Source organism: Cimex lectularius, unplaced genomic scaffold, assembly GCF_000648675.2.
Source record: "Cimex lectularius strain Harlan isolate CLEC.00 unplaced genomic scaffold, Clec_2.1 scaffold11, whole genome shotgun sequence".
NCBI lineage: Eukaryota > Metazoa > Arthropoda > Insecta > Hemiptera > Cimicidae > Cimex > Cimex lectularius.
The window spans coordinates 2,731,001-2,754,784 of record NW_019392673.1 but is presented as its reverse complement, the minus strand read 5'-3'; the positions used below and the strand labels follow the sequence as shown (position 1 = coordinate 2,754,784).

Sequence of the window (23,784 nt, the reverse complement as noted above, 5' to 3'; positions counted from 1 at the left end):
ACTTCACAGAGGTACTTACACAAGGCATAATCGAAGAATATGTAGTGCCATTTGCCCCCAACATCGGTGAGATATTCTTGCTAATGCAATATAGTGCCAGGCCCCATACAGGACATGGATTTCTACCTAAATGAAATTGGAATTGAGTGCTTGGTGTGGCCAGCTCGAAGTCCAGATTTAAACCCAATCGAACACATTTGTGACTAACTTAAGCGATGAGTGTGACAGCGAAACCCATTTCCTAACACCCTAGAAGAGTTGGAAACGGCTGTTCTTGATGAATGGGAAAGAATTCCTCAGAATTTTATCAGAAATCTTTTCCAAGGAACAAAAAGGTGTTTAACGGATGTGACTGATGTGATTCGTGCCAGAGGTAGAAATACTCAGAATTAAAGGGGACAAAAAGTTTTTCATAAACATTTTTAATTGTTTTATGAATTTTTTGTTTGTTTTTTACTCAATAAATGTTTTTTTTTAGAATTAGGTAATAAACTTTTTCTTTTTAAGGGGCGTCGGTGGCCGCAACGGTTTAGGCGTTGACACGGCGCTCATCACTGTAAGGTAAAGTCCTGGGTTCGAATCCAGCGGCCTGCATTCGAACCCAACATACTTACAAATGGGCTTTTTTTCAAAAACACCGGCATCCCGAGGGTTGATATAACCTCTGCTGTTGCGAACCCTCGTAAAATAAAAATAATAATCTTTTTAAATGCCTTATTTTTACAACCAAACTTATTTTTGTTATGCAAAATATTAATAAACCTAAATACATTAAAATTTAAAGGTGGCGTGATAGTTGATTTTGTCTATCAGTGTCTTAAAAAACTTTTAATATTCATAAACAAAGGTTTAAAGGTTTTGCTAAAAACATTAATGACATGTCATGGCTGTAATAAATTATTTCTTAGCTTACACTAAATACTGAATATACAGAAACCCTTTCATTGATGTTCAAGTTTCATAAGTGAAAGTTCGAGCTTTATAGGCAAATCATGCATCATTTAAGTAGAATAGTAGAATATAACAGCCCAACCGATTACATATATAAATAGATTGAAAGCATACAGAAAATAAAATTTCATTTTACTAACGATGTTTTCTTACATTTCGACCTCAACAGTTTACTTATGATTTTTCCTTCTTGAAGGTGGGATAATAGGTCATCTCAAAAAAACAACAACCAGTTTTTCTTTCAGTCCACAACGTTTTGGATTTATTTTAATCCTTCCTCAGGTGAGTTAATGCCTATACACTGAACAAATATTTCTTACATTTTTAGATATTGCTCAGAAAAACTGGTTGTTGTTTTTTTGAGATGACCTATTATCCCACCTTCGAGAATTTCATTTTATGTTCACATCTAACTTTTATATTTGTCATTTTTAACAACATTATTAATCAATAATTTTTTTAGTTTGGTTCAATAAAATCAACTTAAAATTGAATTCACTATTTTTCATGATCTGCTTGACCAATTAATATCATTTAGTTATTTAAGGTTTTTAGTTGAGATAAAAAAGTCAGTGTCGCGAGTGGGATTCGAACCCACGACCTTCTGCTTGATACGCCGCTACTCTACCACTTGAGCTCGTGACACTGACTTTTTATCTCAACTAAAAACCTTAAATAATTGAATGATATTAATTGGTCAAGCGGACCATTAAAAAATAGTGAATTTAATTAATTAAAATGAAGTATACTTCACTAAAGCTCTCCGTGGCCATTTCATTTGTCGCCGAGAATCAAATAGATTACATGACATTTGAAAAATGGCAAAAAGGAGGGAAAATTCAAAAGGTGGGGTTGAGATGGGAAGTTAGTGGCATATCAAGCCGAAGGTCATGGGTTCAAATCCCGCTCGTGACCCTGACTTTTTTATCTCAACCAAAAACCTTAAATAACTAAAATTGAATGTGCTTTCCAGGATAGGCAACTTGAAATGTTTGATAACAGGCAACAATTGCGAGATTCGATGACAAAGAAGGCCGACTATCAGGATCAGCAAAGTAGGCCATTTCTGAATTGGTTCTTGCGACGGTTTTAAAACATTAATTTTTTTTTAAATTGTGTTGTCTAGTTCCAATGGGAGAAGAAGACTACGAAGAGATTATGGAGCGCATGAGGTTGACGGATTTGATGTATAACGAATTTTCCTTAGAAGAGATTGTCTACCAACTGGCAAAGATCATGTTCCGTCAAGCGTTGACCAGGGGTAAGACACTTTTTTTTCCAGTTTGTCTTGGTCAGTCTCAAAACATTGCATTGCAGGAAGCGAAGAGACCAAGGAAGCACTGCAGGAGTTCACGGATTTCTTGGATAGAGAAACGAAAGAAGGGAAAATCTCAAACAGCATGCAGAAGAAAGTCCTCGGTCAGCTGATTATTTTTTTCTTTTTTAAAGATTGAACGAATTTGAATTTAATTGATTTTTGTTTTCCTTTAGATATTGTCATTACATCCCTCTCAGACACACTGACACGCCACCCTGAGTTTGTTAACGTGGCAAAGGAAAGTCTCCGACTTACGCCTCCGCAGCATCTTAACCAAGGTAATATTAATTTAAAAACATTACTTCTAATTTGGTCATTACTAATCATACAACATGTATTTAGTACTAATTAAAATCATTAATTAGTTTTCCAGTTCTGTTTTACACAGGAAATTATGTTAAATAGTAATTTATTTATTTGTAGGGATCTCTGAAGGGCAGAATGGCATCCCGTTGAACTTCCCGTCAGACAGCTTTCCATTGAAGAATGCAGTCCGCAACGTCGGGAATCAGTTGGAAAAGAAATCAGATTAATCATTTATCGTTCTACCGACTCCAAATTTTATTTACAGTCCACGGTGCCCTCCCAGTTCTGTCGGATGTAACATTTTCTCTCCTGCCCAGTACTCTGGATAGACTGTCATGTACTCTTGTATCTTAAACCAATATACATAATCCTTTAAGTTAACATATATTTTATATGACCCTCGCTTGCAACTATCGAGACACAATTTACAATTTGCTTGATATTTATCAATGTATTCTAATAATTATTAATTAAAAAAATCATGTTTTCTATTAGTAGTGAGAGGATTATATAATAGGGGATTTCTATTCATTAAATGTTATTAATGTCTTCTATTAAAAGTAGAATCCTTTGTAAAAATTATAATCCATTGTATTGTTAACAGTTTCAGGGTAAGACCAATATCAAAAAGACCAAATTTAAATTATTTCCGGTATTTCAGATTTCAAAAATCATTTCATTTCCTAAAGTAAATTAAGTATGTGGTAATTTAACGCTAGTTTAAATTTAAAAAAAAAAAATTAATAATGTGCCGACAGTATATGGTTACCATTTGCTTTACCAGCTGGATAATTTTTGAAATATGGGGAGGTCGAAATATTAAGACAAGCCAAATTTATGTTGTAATTAATACAACATTTTAAAAGAGACCTGGGGCAGAAGTTAACTGCTTAAATTTTTTTTATTTTTTTATTTTATAAATAATTTGCATTACTTCTTGAAATATAATAAAATTGTACAAAAAACTTTAAAATTTTCATTTTATAAAAACAGTTTCAGATATGCAATTAATTATATAATCAACATATCCTTTAAGAAAAATCATACTGAATTATAAAACCTCATTAATAAATGAGAATTATCATTGACCTTTTACATTTAATTACATTATATGCAGTTGTTAAAGGCTTAATTGAGCAAAATATGATCGATTCTACATCAAAAGGTCAGCTGCCATGTTTAAAGAAGGGGCAATAATGTATGTAACGAAAGGCAATGAAAGAATTTCTGAGAGGAGAGTGTGTAAAGAAAGTGTAAGTAAATGAGAATATTATGTAGTTAAAATGTATATTTACAAAAAAAAGGTATATATTATGTTACAATATACAATTTGGAGAATATATTTTAAATTGTATAAAATTCGATATATGTAGAGTAGCCTTCCTTGAACTTAGTTCTGGTCGATGGCATCGCACAGCTTATACGGTAAGTAGAGATGATGGAGGAGGATATTTTGACAGAATTAATCCAACTGTCAAATTTACCTTATACGAATATAATTAATTTACACACAAAAAAAAATCTGTAAATATAAAACTTCCTACAAAATATTCTGTATCAACCATTTTGAATGGAATTTCAACACTTTTCTTGTCGTTGTATAAGATTGATTGCTGAAATGTGATTATAATGTTATTGAATATACAATTATGTTTTTTTTTAATATAACTATAAACTTTATTTAATAAAAGGGATAGCTATATATATGCAAAGTGGGAGGTTTAAAGGCCACAAACAACAGAGGTCATCACAGCCCTCTGCATGTTTTCCTTTTTTTTCTGTTCTTCACACATATTTTTCATCCTGCAGTCATTTGAGCATCTCGATCTGGTTACTGACTCTCTGCTTTTAAGTATGTACAATAATGGTACAATCCTAACCTCTCATTTATATCACATATTGACAAATACGGAATAAAAACAAAGCATAGAATAAATATCTATAAATCATCACAAACGACGAAGTCTGGTCACATTCACTCCCCCAATTTTCCTTTCTTTTTTTTTTATGACTGTATTTTTCCCCCCATTAAATTCTTGACTATTTCAATTGATGAAGCAGAATCAAAATCAAGTTTTTATATTAAATCTTTTATTTTGTAGAAATTCTAACATTAATATTCCACTGCCTCATACCCATCTTGTAACAACAGGTTGAGGAGGATAAATCTGGAGTTTTTTTTTATATACATTTTTTTTAAATTTTTTGAAAACTTTGAATTACAATGCTTAAATCAATCAAATTAATTAAGGTTTTTAGTTGAGATAAAAAAGTCAGTGTCTCGAGCGGGATTTGAACGCACAACCTTCGGCTTGATACGCCATTGAAAAATGGCAAAAAGGAGGGAAAATTCAAAAGGTGGAGTTGAGATGGGAAGTTATTACCCGAGTGGATCGAGGTCACGATAGCTCAGGTGGTAAGCAGCGGTGTATCTAGCCGAAGATCGTGGGTTCGAATCCCGCTCGTGACAATGACTTTTTTATCTCAACTAAAAACCTTAATTAATTGAATGATATTAATTGGTCAAGCAGACCATGAAAACTAGTGAGTTTAAATCAATGTTAAAAATCCCATAATATAGTAAAATATGCCATAAAAATGTGTAAAATGAAGAAAATGTATATTAAAATTTAATTTACACCAAAATATGTAAAAATATGAAATATTAACATTTTAAATTGTTTCAAAATGTCATAAATCATTAATAGTAAATTGTAATATAACCATATTTGCATTTTTCTAAATATGTGAACATAAAAAATCTGCTCCTTAATGAACAGATTGAGTAATGCTGGAAAAATCAAAGTTTGACACCATTTTAGGCTATTTTTGCACTAATTAATTTCTTGTATGTTGAATAAAAACACATAAAAATACCATTCTACTCATAAACATTTTTGAACTACAAATCAAAGCAAAAAATGATACACGTGTAGAATTAGTCTTATTGTTGGATAGTTGAGGACTCAGTGTCCCAGTCAAATATTTACAAGTTTTATCATTAACAATAACTCATCAAATTTCAAACAAAATCTTGCACAATTCACTGGGAGTTTGGAATATGAAGTGCTTCTATGATTGATTGGGAGCCTTATATAATTTAAACAAACCGAAATCTACGTATTAACTTTTTTTATTGAATATAAAAAACAAATTACTTATTATATATTGTCAAGAGAGAGAATATGCATTTTAAAACATTATGACGATTATATAATAATAACAAGAACAACAAAGTGTGTAACAAACAATTAGCAAATTGTTATTTATTAATTCAATAAAGAGGGGAGTTGGTGGCCACAATGGTTTAGGCATTGAAGCAGCACTCATCGCTGTAAGGTGAAGGTCCCGGGTTCGAATTCAGCAGCCCAAGTTGCAAAAAATGAAATAAAGAAACTCGGTCTGGATTAGCTGTATTTGAAAAGTGTCATGATTTTAAAAACATTTTTCAATTATATAACTACAAACAAAACTGTTAACAATGAACAGTCATAAAGGAATGTCTGCCAGGAATTCCCTCATTCAAGAATTTCAACGTAGTTTACAAACATTTTTTTTAATACGTACTACTATGGGGAAATACGAAACGTACTCAATCATTGAAATGTCATTTGTAAGGTGAGCGACTCAAGAGGATAAATAAAAAAATGAAGAGCCACTCAAAATCCCTGTTGTTTATATTTGGGTGAAATTTTCCAGATCGACATTCAGGGCAGTCTCACCAGTGACAAAAGTAAGTAAAAATATTTTGAATGGATTTAAGTTAGATAAATTTGAAATTTGTAAATCTAAAAAATAATTCATGTTAAGGATTAAATTATTTTTACAAAAATCTAAACTTTAATATAATACAATTTTACTACTAGCTCTTAAAATTAAGAAGATCTTTGATTGGTTGCTTTGATTTTCAGCAGTGCAATTTTATTTTTTGCACTGACATAAAAGTTTTTATAGTGAGTTGATATTGAGATATTTAAATTAATTCAACTTACTCTAAATTCTAATAAATTAATTTGACAAATATTCTTTTGGATTGTTATGAATTAATGTAATACCATTATGATACTATAAAATTTATACAAGACTGGAGATGGTGTGGTGTGTGCTGTGTATAGTGAGGGAGTGGCCACCTTCTGGTCGTGGCCCCCTCATGGCAGCATATGCACGCTCTTGAGGCGGTGCGGACCGAGGAGGGCTCGGCCTTCCTCGTATGTACGACTCTCTGAGTGCCGTCTGGGCACATGACAGGTTCTCTGTGGACCCTCTCATCGTGCTCTTGTTAGAGAAATACACAGAGTTGGAACCTCTCGGAAAAACGGTGGTTTTGTCTGGATCCCTGGAGGGTAACGAATGCGGCGAAAGCCGGTACGTCCCACCCTCCGGATCAGACCATCGCGATCAGGCCCCCTTATGCTAAACACATAGTAAAAAATATAATAAAAGAAAGATGGCAGCGTCAGTGGGCGGGATCATCGAAGAAGCTCTTGCGAGTCAAGAGCACGACTAGTAGATGGCCCTCAGAGAATCTGAGCAGGAGACGAGGGATCGTCCTCACGCGATTGATGATTGGCCATACTCGGTTGACACATGGGCACCTGCTTTTGGGCCAAAGCCCGCGCAGGTGCCCTTTATGCAGAGAAAGGTTGCTTGATGTGTCCCACATAATAGAGGCGTGTCATGCCTTGGCTCCATACAGAGAGCGTGTAGGCATGCCGCCGGACTTAAGAAGAGTTCTCGAGCACGGTAGCGAGTTTCAGTCCCCTGTTCCGCTTTTTAGGGGAAATTGTTTTTTTGTTTTTTTTATTGTATATAGTATGTCTTATGTGTTGTGTGTCTATATGTTTTGTCTGAGTGCATGTATTTATTAGCGTGAATGGCGAGGGGTGAGGGTGAGATATAACGTTATCATCGCCCCTCGAACGTTGAGAGCATATGAGTCTGTGTTCGGGGTCGATGGCGGAATATTTAAAAGAGTACTCCATCGACCAAACGGAATGTGTGTACTGTATGGATGTATTTATGTGTATGAATGTATTTATTTGTATGAATGTAGTGTTTAAAGGGTAAATAGAAAAAAAATATTATACTATAATACCATATTAATGTAAAGTATTATAAGATTGTGAGATTATTTAAGCTGAGGATGATTTAAGTTATGACTTTTTCTAAATGATTATAAATATTCTAATCTTTTTAATTATAGAAATGACAAAGTTTGCCATTTTAATTTTATTCGGAGTGATTGCGTTGGAGGCCTTGCCACACGATTTTTTTCTGGAAGAATGGACACAGTTCAAAGTAAGTGAAATATTATTTATTACATTGATTTTGTCATTCATTATGCTGTCTGTTGCTAGGAAGAGCACGGAAAAGTCTACAAGAATTTTCTAGAAGAGAAATTTCGCAAAAATGTCTTCATCAGTAACAAAATGAAGATCGATCAACATAATGAAAAGTTCAGACAAGGTCTGGTCACATACGACATGAAAATGAACCACTTTGGAGACCTTGTAAGATGACAATTTGATTTAAAGAATTAGTAATGAATAACACGTGATGACTTATTTTAAAATTATTTATATTTTAGCTTGAACATGAGTTTAAGTCTCTGTTCAATGGATTTAACAGATCCTCAACTCCAAAAAACAACTTCAGGTCATTTTACACTCCATCAGAAGGTAAACTTCCGAAGTCAGTAGACTGGAGGCAAAAAGGAGCTGTGACACCAGTAAAAGACCAGGGGCATTGTGGCTCTTGCTGGGCTTTCAGCACTGTAAGCATGTCACTTCATAAAGTTTTTTTTTTTTTTTTTTTAAATTCCCATTGAACTCAATTTTGACATTTCTTTCGTAGACTGGTGCTCTAGAGGGACAATTGTTTTTGAAAACAGGCAAGCTGGTCTCACTCAGCGAACAAAATCTGATAGACTGTTCAGAAGAATATGGCAATGAAGGATGCAAAGGTGGTTTAATGGACAACGCTTTCACTTACGTCCAAGACAACAAGGGAATCGACACTGAATCTTTTTATCCGTATGAAGCTAAGGTGGTAGTCAATTCAATTCAAAAATTTAAGCATCAATAATATACTAAAAAATATTTCCAACAGGAGGGCAAATGCAGATACAATCCAAAGAAAAGTGCTGGTAGTGATAACGGGTTTGTCGATGTCAAAGAGGGAGATGAACAAGATCTTAAAAATGCCATCACCAATGTTGGTCCGGTCTCAGTAGCCATCGATGCCAGCAGCATGTCCTTTCAGTTTTACTCATCAGGTAAATTATAGAAAAAAAATTAAGAACTGTTACAATTAATTAAGGTTTTTAGTTGAGATGAAAAAAAGTTAATGGCACGAGAGGGATTCAAGCCCACGGCCTTCGGCTAGATAAGCCGCTGCTCTACCACCTGAGCTATCTTGACCTCGATCCACTCGGACATCAAATTCCTATCTCAACCCCACCTTATGGGTTTTCCCTCCTTTTGCCATTTTTCATCTCAACTAAAAACCTTAATTAATTGTAATGATTTAATTGGTCAAGCGGACCACAAAATTAGTGAATTTAATGAATTAAAATGAAGTACACTTCACTAAAGCTCTCCGTCGCCATTTCAATTGTCGTCGAGAATCCAAACCGATTACACAACATTTGAAAAATGGCAAAAGGAGGGAAAACTCATAAGGTGGGGTTGAGATAGGGAGTTGATGTCCGAGTGGATCGAGGTCATGGTAGCTCAGGTGGTAGAGCAGCAGCTTATCTAGCCGAAGGTCGTGGGTTCGAATCCCTCTCATGCCATTTAACCTTTCTTTTCATCTCAACTAAAAACCTTAATTAATTCTAATGATTTAATTGGTCAAGTGGACCACGAAATTAGGAAATTAAGAACTGTACTAATGATGCTGTTTTAGGTGTGTATTACGAGCCATACTGCAGTCCAATGAACCTTGACCACGGTGTGTTGGTTGTCGGTTATGGCGCCGAAAAAGACCAGGAGTTTTGGTTAGTGAAAAACTCTTGGGGTCCAACGTGGGGAGAGAAAGGATACATCAGAATGGCCAGAAATAAGAAAAATCACTGTGGAATCGCTACTTCAGCCAGCTATCCAGTTGTATAAATAAATTAAAATTAAAAAATATTTTTTATACAAAACTTTTATCATCTTTTTATTAACCACATCTCATTTGCAATTATTTACCACATTCAGCAAACAAATAACCTGACATCTGTCTAGTTCACCAAAATTATGAATTTAAAGTGCATATATTCAGGTGTGAAATGATTATTTCAATTAATCAAATGAGAAGAATGAAAAAATTAGAACTTTCAAGTCTAGCCCTTCCAAGAACAAAAAATATTAGTTTCTGAATGATGTCATAATTGTAATTTTGGAAAACCAATGGTCCCATTGGATGAAAGACATATTCAGCCCAGAAATATAAATCTATACGAATAGAAGTAAAATATATAGAAATTTATTGATTTATAAAAATAGCAGTTCAATAACAGGTCTATCATCTTAAAACTGAACAGTCAATTTAATCGATTTACATAGAAAAACTTAATAGGGGGTGGCAGTGGCTGCAACAGTGCTCATTGGCAGTATTGGCTTTGACACAGTGCTCATCACTGAAAGATAAAGGCCTCGGGTTCAAATCTGGTGGCCCTGCATTTGAACCCAACATACTTTTTTTTTTTTTTTAAACACTGGCACTCGATGAAATACTCACATGAAAAAAAAAACTTATTACTGTAATTTCAAAATTAATTATTAATTACTGAAAAAGACAGACATGTTATATACAGGGTGTCCCAGAGATGGTGTGGAAAATTTTTTTGCGTGATAGTAGATGTATTAGCCAGGGTGTGTCCCCCTTTAAGAACTGTTGTATCCTATCTATCAAATTTTCTATCAAATTATTAAATTCTAGCTTCCTGTAATTTTAGTCATAATTTTGTAATTAAATCATCCAATAACAGAGTGGCTTGTCTGCTTACTACAACCCAATATCATTTCATTAGAATTTTCCTGGCAAATCTCCCATAACACTCCGTTGATTGAGGGAATAATGAGAAAAGCAGAAGTATACTAATGATGATGATACCCAGGCAAGCAAAAAATCAATTGCTTATAAGTTGATAGTATGATTATAATGATCGGTAATAAATATTTTTCTGTGGGTAAAGCCAAAAAGAGCTCGAAAATTTGATTTTTTTCAGCAATCTACAATATATGGCCTGTCTATATGTCTGGCTTGCAGAGAAAAGTTGCTTGATGTAACTAACCTAATTGAGTGGTGCAAAAGGTGACGGATTGTTAGGAATGCCATCCGATGTGAGAATTGTGCATGAGCATAGCACTGAGTATTTGGGTACCCTTTCAGATTTTGGAGAAAACACGGTTATTGTATGTAGTTCTGAGTATTGTGTCCCTAGCTTGTGTCGAGAGGTTAGTTTTTAATAGATGTAAAGGGTGATGGCAAAGTATGGGAATCCACCACCCTGAGCAAATAGTGTGTAAGTAAGAAAGATTGCATTTAAGAGTGAGTGAAAGTGTGAATGGGTTTAAATGTAGAAAATGATTGCATGGGGAACTGAAATGATCTAGCTGGAGCTAACCTCAGTAACTGGACAGAGAAGACTGAGTGCCAACACCAGAAGTGAGTGTTTTCAAGGCCTGCTTGTAATTTGTTCTAACTTACAACAGCTGGTGGACTGTGGGAATTGATAGACTTAACTCTGTATACATTGCTGTACTTTCCTGCTGAACCTGGAAAACATAAAATTGAAATAGTTGAACAACCGATCAAATTGATATCTAATGTCGAGTTATTTAGTGCTGAAAGGTAAGGCAAAAAGGCCAAAAGTATGTAGCGATGTGGGACATCATACATTGGGATCGCATCAACAGGTGCGCCACACCCGTCTTTACCAGAACACCTGTGGTGTGGAAACTCCCCCGATTTGATTTTCCTTTCCACTCCTAGTCTGGTGGGAAAACGTATGTATAAAAAGGGATGGTTTGGAAATCAAGTCACTCAAGATCTAAGATTCACCCCCAGGCAATGAACAGCTGACTCCCAGAGTAAATCCAGAACAAAATCAGCCTCACTCCATCTGGGAGCCAGCCATGACCAGCATCCATAATCAAACCTCTACCTTACATAGACGATGACTGACAGTGATAAACCTAGAAAACAAATTGCTACATGCTCATGCGACCATGTGTTGAGGTCATAACACAAAGAAGCGCCTGGAAAACTTAATGGAAACAGAAGTAGAAGAAATGCCAGAATAGGATGCAGTTCCAGGTGTGTCAGAAAAAGGAAAATGATCGCTAAAAAACCAAATTATGTCTCCGAAATTTTTGTAAATTTATTTGCGAATCAATTAATTCCTGAATCTCAATTGTCACAGCTGTTTTGGCTTATAAGCCAAAAACTTATGACGAGTGGGCAATTTGGGCCCATGATATCCTTAACGATGATGAGACCGAGGCTATTTTTGATCTTCGTAATGCTGACTTGGAAAAATATTAAATTTGACAGAAGGTGGATCCGAGGACTCATGGGCAGCGAAACTAGAAAATATATCGTCCACGATATATGGAAAGCCGGAACAAATGAAACTTGCGCAATTTTATACAAGAGTGTATAATGGATTTTTTGAATAACTTTGACCAAACGGATTCAACATTCTCTTTGCCCATGTGACACATCAGATCAAGTCAACTGTTGAGAAACTGGTGTCACGACTCAGGAGATCGCGCGACACGGGAACCGTGGAAGTGGGGGCGTGTCCCCCCTTTTTCAGCGGGAAAGGAGACTCCGCCGCAAATTGGCCAATTATCGTTAGATGCGCCAAGGACGTTGTCGGAGAAAGACCTGCTGCGGAGGAGACCCAGTTGAGTGCAGGGTAATAAAAATAAAATAAATCAAGGCATACTTTGAAAATATTTGTTTCTTACAATTGTAATAATTTTATTTCTAACAATATAGAATTACTTTTAGTTTTAACATTTTAATTAAAATCCCTAAATCCGTAATTTTCATGTACCGTACCTTCTTTTCCACCGTCTCGTAAGAGCGAGAAGAGGAGGTCGTACCACAGGAAAGGCACTAGAGATGCTGTGGACGCTGGATATTGATAGACTCATCCTAGATTTTGTTATCATTGACTTTTTAGATTAATTAAGGTTTTGTTGTTGTTTGTGTTCATTTAAAAGATGGAATTGATCTAAATAAAACATTGGAGAATATGCTTTCTGGTTTGTCCAATTATAGAACTTCACCTAAACAAGAATAAGTAGTGAAGCACTTATGCCGAGTACTCTCTTATTGCTTAGAGAAAAGTAAGCAAATATAGAAATATTATTTGGCTGATTACAAACGCATGAGAAGACAAAACCATCGTGAACCACTAACAATTTTACAGTTTGCTTGCTAACAACTTGCTATTCGCAATCTGCTTTCCCACATTTACAAATCGTACTGTTCCATGATTCCGAATATAGAATGGTGCTATTGCCATAATAGGCCTCTAGTTTTGGTAAAATCTTGTTTTACTGTCTTTCATTGTTTTTTGTATTTGATAATATAGCACACAGGTGAAATAAATTTAACAATTAAGACATAATAAACATAGTATATTTACAAAATGTTATGTACAAAAAAACTGAACCTGAAGTATTACCCCTGAGCCTGAAAATTAAAAAAAAAATTAAATATTGTTAAAACTTAATGATAAATTTTATACTTCTAGTTCAACGATGACAGGTGCTTCGTCTCCAGTCTCCAATTCTAAATCTTGAAAATCCCAGCAGAACTTTTCCGTTAACCTTTCCTGAAGGCGCTGGGCCTCACAGCGCAGCCTGCAATAACATCTTGTACGTATAAGAGATTTTCACACATTGTGCGTAGTCTTACCTTCCCTCTATGCTGCTCGACTCGGCCATCGTCTTAAAAAGCTCCCTGAGCGAGACGTAGATGACATTGTTGCTACTGACAATATCGACAAGGAAGTCCTCAGGCACCTGGGCGAGCTGCGTTTCCAATGCCTGTAGAAAGTGCACGTAGAGCTGCCTCCGCCTTGTAACCGCTTCTCGACAGTTACACAACAACCTGACCAGGTTCTTCCAAGCTTCGAACGATTCTAGACTCTGACCAACGAGAAAGCTGACGAATGCGAACTGGATCTCTCCCACGATTTCTCGTGGGCTAAAATTTTTTAGAAAATATTAATTTCGATTACTTCACTACCAAAGTTTATGTTTTCATTGTCAATCACGCTTACTCTCCCAAGTCTCCAATCATGGAATCGAGTGTGTACGACAGGTCTAATGAATGTTTGGTGATATCTTGAGGAGTGGAGCCGTCAGGATAAGTTTTCATAGGCATAGGCGTGAACCTGATTTCAGTGCCGGGGGTCGGCCTGAGTTTTGGTAACAGCTCCTCCTCACGCTCATCGACTGTACGTAAACGCCTTATCAACACAGGCTTGGGGCGATCTTGCATTGAGATTAGCTCAAGTGCAGATGATATTACGCCACATTCTGGTAAAAGCCGGTTCAGAACACTATCTGAAAATTACCTTTATCATTGTTTTTTTCTCTCAATTGTAAATTTTTTTTACAATAATATTTTTAAATCAAATTTCCTGAAACTTTATTCTTTCATTCCCTTCTCCACAACTGTACTATTTTATTTTATGACATTACTTTCAGTTTAACTGCCTGAAAGTTAAATGCAATAAATAGCTTAAGTAAAAAAGCCCGTTTGTAAGTGAGCCAGATCTTTACCTTACAGGAAGATTTTTATTATATTTTATAACAATAAGACCCAGATTATTTCATCTCTCAGGATTAAGAGCCTCACAGTCTACCGGTGACCACAAAATGATACATTTTTTTAGTAAAAAGGCAAACAAAATTATCCAAAAATAATTATTTGATAAAAAGTAATTTTCATTCAATACTTTGAAGATATTGTCAAGTCTGATAGTGAATTATTTACCAGATATGTGTTTCGATAATTTTTGCCAAAGATCGTACGTCTCGAAAGGATATGCTCCTAGGAAATGGTCTAAGTTGAGTAAATTCGTCTTGAACCTGGCCACTTCCTCGTCACTGACAGCTAGAACAAAATGGCCATGATAAAACCTGCTCCAATGTTCGATTTTCTATTATTATTGAAAAAAAAAAGAAAGAAAGAAATTACTTTCTAGACTCATTCTTTCAGAATCGATATCCCATTTTTTCACTAGGACCTCAGACTTCTTGAAGTTGTGTAAAAACGAGACTTTGGGAGCCACGTCTCCGTACTTTCCACTAGCACTGAAATACATGTTAAGAAATTAGAAATGAAATTGTTGCCAAACTTATGTAACATTTTAATTAAAAATGAGTTCTAAATATATTATTACTACACTATCAACTAAAAAACACAAATATGTCTTTATTTTAGACAAAATATTATTATTATTATTTTATCGAAATCAGTAGCTCAACTACACACAAAGAGTTTATTCTGTAATACTTGCAGCCACTTTATTTTGGATATTCTCCAATTTTGCACCCATAAAGGACCTTTTGATGAGTGCCTTATGATAGATTGATTTATAAATTAGCATCGCGAGTTGGGACCTTATCTTGGATTTGGTGTTTATAATAGAATATAGCACACCCAGACGAGCATATCCTTTGGTCACCTTTTTATTGATGGTACTTCCAAAATAGCCTTCTGTCTAAAAGAATGACAGACAATTCCAGGAGTGGATCAGGAACTATCACACTCCATCAAGGATTTAACCAGCCAAAGCCAACAAAGACACCAACCATTCAACCAATTGAATCAAGTCAACGATCGAGAAACAAGAAAGGAGAAAAGCAAGCAAATAAAGAGAAATTATTAAGCCGTCACCACTTACACACTCTTTCTAAAGAGTTAGTGGAGTACTCAATATTCCTTCCAACGAATAATCAAAATTAGGGTCGATGGTGTACTTTTATAAATATTCTGCCATTGACACTAAACACACAGACAGACAGACGGACGGACGGATGGACGGACTGACAGACAGGGACAGGGACAGGACACACACGCACGTGCACGTGCGCGCGCGCGCACACACACACACACACGCACATAGACAGAGCTAGAGAGGCAATGGTGACGCCATGTCACCTTCAGCCCCTCACCACTCACTCTAATAAATACAAGCATTCAATGAACCACAAAACTCATAAAACAGATTGATATACAATTAAACAAAAATCTCAAAAGCGGAACAGCGAACCCAGAAACCAATACTGTGCCTGAGAACCGTTCTTAAATCTGCCTACACACTCTTTTTAAGGAGCCAAGGCATGACAAGCTTATGTGGGACACATGAGAAACTTTTCTCTGTGTAAGGGTCTTAAAATTAATGTGTTTGCAATGACTTTTACTTGTAATGCTATTTGTCAGATCAAAACATTGCGATTGTCAAACAAACAAAAGAGTGCAATGTTCTAGCTCTTTTTTATAACTGATAAAATAAATAAATAATCAAAAGTGATTTTACCTTGAGAATTCAGTAAACAATTAGACAATGAGGCATCATGAAAAAAAAAATCTTTATGGCTGAATAAACATTGTCAATTATTGATCAACTTTTTGAATTGAATTGGAGGATGAGGCAGTGATGCTCATCGATACTATGACGCCCAATTTCAGGGATTCCCTTAACCCAGAGTTTTGACAAGTGCCGTAACATCTTTAGATATTAAGTAATACGTGGAATAAAATAATACTCAATCTTTAAAAATGACATTCTGACAGATTTGGTAAACAAATGATGCAGCCACTTCAAAAATTCTGCCATTTATATTTGCCTGAAGTAGTGCAATTGCCATTCAACCGAAAACCCTCACAGAGACAACAACAGAAAGTAAGTTTTCTTTTCTTAAACAGCTTAATGTTAACTATGAAGAAATTTTAATATTCTCTTTTAATTAGTAAAACTTTTGGAAATAAGTGCATGGACATAAAGTTTTCATCCTGAATGTAAAACAAATGATTGAATTATTATTAAACAAATAATTATATTAAAAGCCTAATTAATAGTAAATAAATTTAACCAATAGTTATTTGAATAACCAAACAGATTAGTTTATAAACGAAGTAATAATAGTTATATTCAATTTTATGAATTTAATCATTTGAATTTCAACCAATTATTTAAAAAAATTAAAATTTTATTTTATTTAATTTATAAAGTGGATATTGAACAATGAATCTAGAAATAAGAGCAAACTAAAATATTTACAAGTGATGACTTTATTATTTAAAGTTACATTTTTTTATTATAGAAATGTCAAGGTTTGCCATATTACTTTTATTTGGAGTGGCTGCATTGGAGGCTTTGCCGCACGACTTTTTCTTACAAGAATGGGCACAGTTCAAAGTAAGTGAAGTAATATTTTATTAATTTTTTAACTCATTATGCCGTCTGTTGCTAGGAAGAGCACGGAAAAGCCTACAAGAATTTGCTAGAAGAGAAATTTCGCAAGAATGTCTTCATCAGTAACAAAATGAAGATTGACCAACACAACGAGATGTTCAGACAAGGTCTGGTCACATACGACATGAAAATGAACCACTTTGGAGACCTTGTAAGATGACAATTTGATTTAAAGAGTTAGTAATGAATAACGCGTGATGACTTATTTTTAAATTATTTATATTTTAGCTTGAACATGAGTTTAAGTCTCTGTTCAATGGATTTAACAGATCCTCAACTCCAAAAAACACTGTGTCATTTTATACTCCATCAGAAGATGAACTTCCAGAGTCAGTAGACTGGAGGCAAAAAGGAGCTGTGACACCAGTAAAAGTCCAGGGGCATTGTGGCTCTTGCTGGGCTTTCAGCACTGTAAGCATGTCACTTCATATATATATATATTTTTTTTTTTTTTTTTTTAAATTCCCATTGAACTCAATTTTGACATTTCTTTCGTAGACTGGTGCTCTAGAGGGACAATTGTTTTTGAAAACAGGCAAGCTGGTCTCACTCAGCGAACAAAATCTGATAGACTGTTCAGAAGAATATGGCAATGAAGGATGCAAAGGTGGTTTAATGGACAACGCTTTCACTTACGTCTATGACAACAAGGGAATCGACACTGAATCTTCTTATCCGTATGAAGCTAAGGTAGTCAATTCAATTCAAAAGTTTAAGCATCATCACAATACTAAAAAATATTACCAACAGGAGGGCAAATGCAGATACAACCCAAAGAAAAGTGCCGGAAGTGATAATGGGTACGTTGATATTAACGAGGGTGATGAAGAAGATCTTAAAAATGCCATCGCCAATGTTGGACCAGTCTCTGTAGCCATTGATGCTTCCAACCCATCCTTCCGGTTCTATTCATCAGGTAAATTATAAAAAAATAATATATCAATTTATGATTTCTGCTAATGATGCTGTCTTAGGTGTGTACTATGAACAATCCTGCAGCCCAATGGACCTTGACCACGGTGTGCTGGCTGTCGGTTATGGCGTCAAAGAGGGACAGGAGTACTGGTTGGTGAAAAACTCTTGGGGTCCTATGTGGGGAGAGAACGGATTCATCAGAATGGCCAGGAATAAGAAAAATCACTGTGGAATCGCTACTTCAGCCAGCTACCCAGTTGTATAAATAAATTAAATAAAAGTGATATTTATTTTGGCAAAACTTTAATATTTTTATGAAACCACATATCCTTTGAAACTAGTTATTACATTCAGCAAAGAAATAACCTGATGTTTGTATAACAGACAAAAATGATGAATATAAAATGCACATCTTCAGTATGTGATCTGAAATGGTCAAATAATTGAGCAATCAAATGAAAAAACTTGAAGTTATTTTGAGCGTGGAAAGTTTATCCACATCCTAGCCCCTCCATCAAGAAAAATATTAGTTTTTGAAAGTTTTCACACCTGTAATTTGGAAAAACATACTGAAACTCTGAATAAATTCAGTGCCCTGGAATGCTAAGGCTGCCATATTCAGAGTGTTCAACTGAGCTATTTCGTACTAGGCAGCTCAGTATAGGGTTATGCAGAGTATACTGTAGTGAAAGGCGTGCTCTACGCATTTATCCATGCCTCACTACATCCTCAACGATTATTCAGAAATTGTGAGATACGGTCTGGTGTGATGTAGGTTTCAGAAAAACATTTTCTTTATCGTGCCAACGTTTCGATCTTTATTGAGATCATCTTCAGGGCCTGGGATTTACAAACATTGTTTACATTTAACAAATAGATGTAGGATGTGGAAAAAAGTGAATTTATACAATGCAAAAAAAAATTTTTTTTTAATATTCAATCAAAATATTTCTACTCACTTAAAGTGTTTGTTTTCTGTGTAATTGTGCCATTCTTGCGTGTCGTGTTGAGAGTGCCAGTGAGATATTGCTGTTTTATGTTTATATATTAATTTAAAAAGGGTTGTAACAAAAAATATATTTTTATAAAGAAAACTAAAAGAGATAACATTTGATTTTAAAAGTTATGTTAAAATATTAATTGTATTTTCTAATTGGTGGTCAAAAATTAATAATAATAATAATAATAAACAGAATAAAAAAAATAAATAAATAAATAACAGAAGACAAACACTTTGAGTGAGTAGAAATACTCTGATTGTATATAAAAATATATTTTGCATTGTATAAATTCACTTTTTTCCACATCCTACATGTATTTGTTAAATATAAACAATTTTTGTAAATCCCAGGCCCTGAAGATGATCTCAATAAAGATTGAAACGTTGGCACGATAAAGAAAATGTTTTTCTGAAACCTACATCACACCAGACCGCATCTCACGATTTCTGAATAATTATCGACTAACGGTCACTAATCACCACACACTTTGAACTTTATCACATACATGTTTAAAAAATAATGACTTCTATTTGAATGCTGATGACCTAGTACTAACATCCTTTCTGCTACAAAAACACACTTATTTATTATTTTAATGGATGTTCATATGCAGATTGTTTGGAAAATGGATATAATAAAAAATTAATTATGTTATGTACAAATATATTTCAAAAATGCTATCTACAATGTAATATAACTAAGATTCAACAGCTAGACAAATATAATTTGTATGATAGACATTATTGAACTGTTATCTTCATAAATTTATAAATTTCTGTCTATTTTACTTCCATCCATCCTCTTTCGTCCAGTGAGACCAGATTTTGAGTAGAATAGAATTTTTGTCTATTGTATTGTAGTAAGTATTACATACCCAAAGGGGGTGATATCAGGCACTTTGCATTACAAGTAGAGCATAATTTGAAATAGAAATATGATTGTTTCAAAAAATCACAATGAGGTTTGGCTCCTTTACAGTGAGTAGATAAATATAAAATAATTAAATAACAAAAAGGTTAAATGCAAGAAATAATAATTAATGAACAAAATTTGATTACATTAATATAGTTGAAAATAGCAGGCTAAGCGAACTTGCTATTAAGTAGCACTCTAACACAAGCTCAGGTAAACATTAGTACTCAGATTTTTCAAAATTTAATTATTTGTTATTCTATTATTTTATTTATGTACAGGATAAGGGCTGAAGATGCTTACAATGTAAGTGAAAAGCTTTCTGAATAATCGAATAAACAGTTGGAACTAAAGGCTTTATTGATATTCAATCTTTGATCGAAACTCTCACCTTATCTTCTATTCTAAAAATGTCTCTGGGGGCGTCGGTGGCCGCAACAGTTTAGGCGTTGACACGGCGCTCATCACTGTAAGGTAAAGGTACTGGGTTCGAACCCGACATACTTACAAATGTTTTGTTTTTTTTTTCAAAAAAACCGGCACCCTGAGGGTTGATATGACCTCTGCTGTTGCAAACCCCCCCCCCAAAAAAAAAGCCTCTAATGGTAAGCATCCCTTCAGAAGGATATGCAACTTGTATGATGTTTGACAGCCTCTTCATGTTTAATAAGGTGGAAGTTTTAACAACACCAGACAGGCCATTGTTGGCATTTTACTCAAGGCTCCAGTGTCACTAAGCATGCCTTAGGCGGGTTTATTGCAGAAACATTAGCTACATGATTTTTATTTTAAGACAAATGAGGTTCATACCGAAGCGACAATACATGAGCCAGCCAGCCAATCACAAAGCCAATGTCCTCACTCTTTGAATTCGCCATTTTTATCGTATGACAATGAAGGAAGAGACAAGCAGGCCATGTATCTTATGACGTGGTCGTACAGGTGTGAACTAATTTTATCATTGCTTCATGTTTTACAGGTTTGAGCGTTGTGTATCTTACATGATAATTATTGCATATCACTTACGACCTAAATATGAGTGTCTTATGGCTCTGGTGTGAACATTAGACTGATAGCTTGTTCGCTTAGTCTGCAAAGGTCTTGGTAACCCGTATGACAACACTGATCTTATGACACAGGTGTAGAGCCATAGGGTCATATTGTGGTTTAATCACAAGTTTTTAGCACAGAGCTTTCTGCACTTCCACCAAGCAATATTGGCTCATAAAGTATGTGCAGTATTATATAAAACTAATTACCTGTAGTGGATCATGTGTACGCCTGGCGGTATCATTTTGACCCCTTTGAACTTTTCCCCTGTGTCCCACATCTTCATGTCGATGCCGAACTGCGTCCCTTCGGGCACGTTGAGAAAAAAGAGTGTCGCCCCTTCGACGAGTAGACGACGGGCCACTTCCGGGCTGATGACCACTTCCGGCGAGGAAGAAGACATTCCGATCACAAACTGGAAACTGGAAGCTTCCAGTTAACGGAAGAAATAAACAACAACAAAACCAGCCTGTTACCTTCCGAAGAGCTTGATAAACAAATAAAGCTTGAGGTTACACACCGGTTATCGCTTGAATTCAAATTCAGTAACATTTTAAACATTACTATGGGGAGCCGATGGTAAAAGACTATTAATTATGTTAAAATTTATGTGTTTTAAGGTTATATGAAAATATTTTCATAATGTAAAATTTTTACATCAAATGAAAAAAAATTATTATTTTGCGTGGAACAAATTGGTCAAACTTGGTATGCGCCTCCAGTTAGCGGTAAATTTAAATTTGAATACATTTTACTTTTTGTTAAATATAGATCTACTCACGGATTTGTTGCTTAGAACGATCCTATTTTAAGGTAATCATCCTTTATTAATTTCAGATTACGAAAGACATATTTGTACAATTGATTTAACAATTGTTTTTCATCATATATATAATACAATTAATTAAGGTTTTTAGTTGAGATAAAAAAGTCAATGGCACGAGCGGGAAAAAGTTAAAAAAGTGCGGTTGAGATGGGAAGTTGGTGTCCGAGTGGATCGAGGTCACGATAGCTCAAGTGGTAGATAGCGGCGTTTCAAGCCGAAGATCGTGGGTTCGAATCCCGCTCGTGCCATTGACTTTTTTATCTCAACTAAAAACCTTAATTAATTGTAATATATTAATTGGTCAAGCGGAACACGAAATTAGTGAATTTAACATATATATATAATATACAAATAAACTCTAAATCATGAATACATCGATGCTTCAAGTTGCAATCGATTATCCCTTGACACGCAATATTAAAATATATGTCGGTTATTATAACAACAGTAAGTTATAAATATTAAAGATGTGACTCCGGTACTGCATAAAATCCTTCTAAAAACTGACGTAATTCGAAATAGCCTACTTTTTCTGATAAATACTCACACCATTGCTTTAAAGCTTATTTTTACTTACTTAATCAACATATGGAGGGTATGGAGACCTTCACCCTTATGTAATCAACATATATTTATATAATTGTTTTCAAATATTATTTATATTAACCACGTCTGTACTTTCTCTCTCTCTCTCCCTCTCTCTGTTTAGCTCTTTCTCTCTTTTTTCTTCATTTCTTCCTAATTTGATTCTATTGTTTATATATTTATACTAATTATAACTGGATGATGATTCAAAAGATGCCCAAACATCGAGATAGTTTAGGATTATATTATTTAAACCACAACTTTCACCTTTAAAAATTGACGTAATTCTAAATAGGCTACTTTTCTTGATAAATACTCACATTAATGCTTTAAAGCTTATTTTTACTTACTTAATCAACATATTTTTATGTAATGTTTTCTAATATTATTTATAAAAACCACGTCTGACCTTCTCTAAATCTTTCTCTCTCTCACTCTCTCTCCCTCACTCACACTCTCTCTCACTCTTGCTCTCTTTTGTCTTTATTTCTTCCTAATTTGATTTTATTGTTATACTAATTATAACAGGATGATGATTAAAAAGATGCTTAAACAACGAGATCGTTTAGGATTATATTATTAAAATCACAACTTTCACAAAAATAGGGGTCATAAATAGAAATACAAATTATCCGTAATGAAAAAATACGATGTGAAAGAAAAGATAAAACGATTAGGTCGTACTGTTTATTTTCAGTATTTATTCACAATTTGTTTAATAATAAGTACAAAACTTTTTAATAAAAGAAAAAACCAAAAAACCAAAAAGAGAAAGCGAGAGAGGAGAGAGAGAGAGAGAGAGAGAGAGAGAGAGAGAGAGAGAGAGAGAGAGAGAGAGCGTGATAAAGAGAAAAAAGAAAATGATCATAATCGTGATCACGGCGCTTCGCGATGCTAAACCTTCACAACCGATCCGTCAAGCGGGGTTACATTCCATTCGAACTGGTTGGTAAAGAAAATTTTTTCACCGATCTTACTTTCCTGCGAGTATATAAGACACTGTACCAGCAGAGCCTATTTCAAACTGAAATATAAACTAATACTATTAGTGTAGAAGCTTTTAATTTGGACAATTTTATGGCATAATAGAAAAGTACAAAAGTACAATGTAAACGAGTGTGCAAAGTCGAAAGTCCAAGAAAAGTTGTTTAAAATGACTTCAGTTTCATGAACAGTCTTTCAAAATGCAAATATTTTTACTTACCCATCAGCATATTTTTATGTAATAATTTTTTAATATACAATATAGTAAAATATGTTTTTATTTAAATATTTACCATAAAAATGGTAAAAGTGATCTTTTAATGTATATTTATGTAAAACATACTTTTAAGCTATTTTCTTACTTAAAATATTGTTTAATAATTAAGTAATTTTTCCTTTGTTTTCTGAGTTTTACTTTTATATTCTTATATTGCATATATTG

At 34.4% G+C, this 23,784-nt stretch overlaps 3 protein-coding genes across 6 annotated transcripts in view; 2 read left to right on the top strand and 1 right to left on the bottom strand.

Annotated features, from left to right (window-relative positions):
- Window positions 1-2,956, top strand: part of LOC106668311 — a 222,177-nt gene extending 219,221 nt beyond the window's left edge. For both annotated transcript variants that reach the window (XM_014396936.2, XM_014396935.2), the window contains exons 9-13: window positions 1,925-2,006; window positions 2,078-2,212; window positions 2,269-2,370; window positions 2,443-2,547; window positions 2,693-2,956. In XM_014396936.2, the coding sequence (XP_014252422.1) occupies window positions 1,925-2,006; window positions 2,078-2,212; window positions 2,269-2,370; window positions 2,443-2,547; window positions 2,693-2,802 (534 nt within the window). In that variant the 3' untranslated portion in view covers window positions 2,803-2,956. The remainder of the gene's footprint in view (window positions 1-1,924; window positions 2,007-2,077; window positions 2,213-2,268; window positions 2,371-2,442; window positions 2,548-2,692) is intronic.
- Window positions 2,957-6,223: 3,267 nt separating this feature from the next.
- Window positions 6,224-18,286, top strand: LOC106668350 (cathepsin L1-like). 3 transcript variants are annotated; one of them, XM_014397012.2, is made up of 7 exons: window positions 6,224-6,308; window positions 7,779-7,873; window positions 7,933-8,085; window positions 8,163-8,348; window positions 8,429-8,620; window positions 8,684-8,849; window positions 9,482-9,726. In XM_014397012.2, exons 2-7 carry the CDS (start codon window positions 7,781-7,783, stop codon window positions 9,685-9,687), a joined length of 996 nt encoding a protein of 331 aa, XP_014252498.1. In that variant the 5' UTR covers window positions 6,224-6,308; window positions 7,779-7,780; the 3' UTR covers window positions 9,688-9,726. The 3 variants fall into 3 exon arrangements, with proteins under 3 accessions (XP_014252498.1, XP_024081125.1, XP_014252499.1); XM_014397013.1 differs by lacking the exons at window positions 6,224-6,308; window positions 7,779-7,873; window positions 7,933-8,085; ... (2 more) ...; window positions 8,684-8,849; window positions 9,482-9,726 and adding exons at window positions 16,390-16,496; window positions 16,918-17,012; window positions 17,068-17,220; ... (2 more) ...; window positions 17,820-17,985; window positions 18,044-18,286; XM_024225357.1 differs by lacking the exons at window positions 6,224-6,308; window positions 7,933-8,085; window positions 8,163-8,348; ... (1 more) ...; window positions 8,684-8,849; window positions 9,482-9,726 and adding exons at window positions 17,068-17,220; window positions 17,298-17,480; window positions 17,568-17,759; window positions 17,820-17,985; window positions 18,044-18,286.
- On the bottom strand, window positions 13,195-21,432 carry LOC106668347 (protein AAR2 homolog). The gene is made up of 7 exons (XM_014397011.2): window positions 21,157-21,432; window positions 14,786-14,901; window positions 14,582-14,701; window positions 13,863-14,148; window positions 13,496-13,786; window positions 13,326-13,440; window positions 13,195-13,270 (listed from the first exon to the last, which is right to left on the bottom strand). The coding sequence occupies exons 1-7, from the start codon at window positions 21,348-21,350 to the stop codon at window positions 13,259-13,261; spliced, it is 1,134 nt and encodes a 377-aa protein (XP_014252497.1). The 5' UTR covers window positions 21,351-21,432; the 3' UTR covers window positions 13,195-13,258.
- Window positions 21,433-23,784: the final 2,352 nt, after the last annotated feature.

Bases quoted from the DNA above. Each gene is read 5' to 3' on its own strand.
- LOC106668347 (XM_014397011.2), bottom strand. From the start codon at position 21,350: ATGTCTTCTTCCTCGCCGGAAGTGGTCATCAGCCCGGAAGTGGCCCGT. The intron at 14,902-21,156 runs GTAATTAGTTTT...CATGTATTTCAG, and splicing joins GTACACATGATCCACTACAG to TGCTAGTGGAAAGTACGGAG. The intron at 13,787-13,862 runs GTAAGCGTGATT...AAAAAATTTTAG, and splicing joins ATGATTGGAGACTTGGGAGA to CCCACGAGAAATCGTGGGAG.
- LOC106668350 (XM_014397012.2), top strand. From the start codon at position 7,781: ATGACAAAGTTTGCCATTTTAATTTTATTCGGAGTGATTGCGTTGGAG. The intron at 8,086-8,162 runs GTAAGATGACAA...TTTATATTTTAG, and splicing joins TGAACCACTTTGGAGACCTT to CTTGAACATGAGTTTAAGTC. The intron at 8,850-9,481 runs GTAAATTATAGA...ATGCTGTTTTAG, and splicing joins CTTTCAGTTTTACTCATCAG to GTGTGTATTACGAGCCATAC.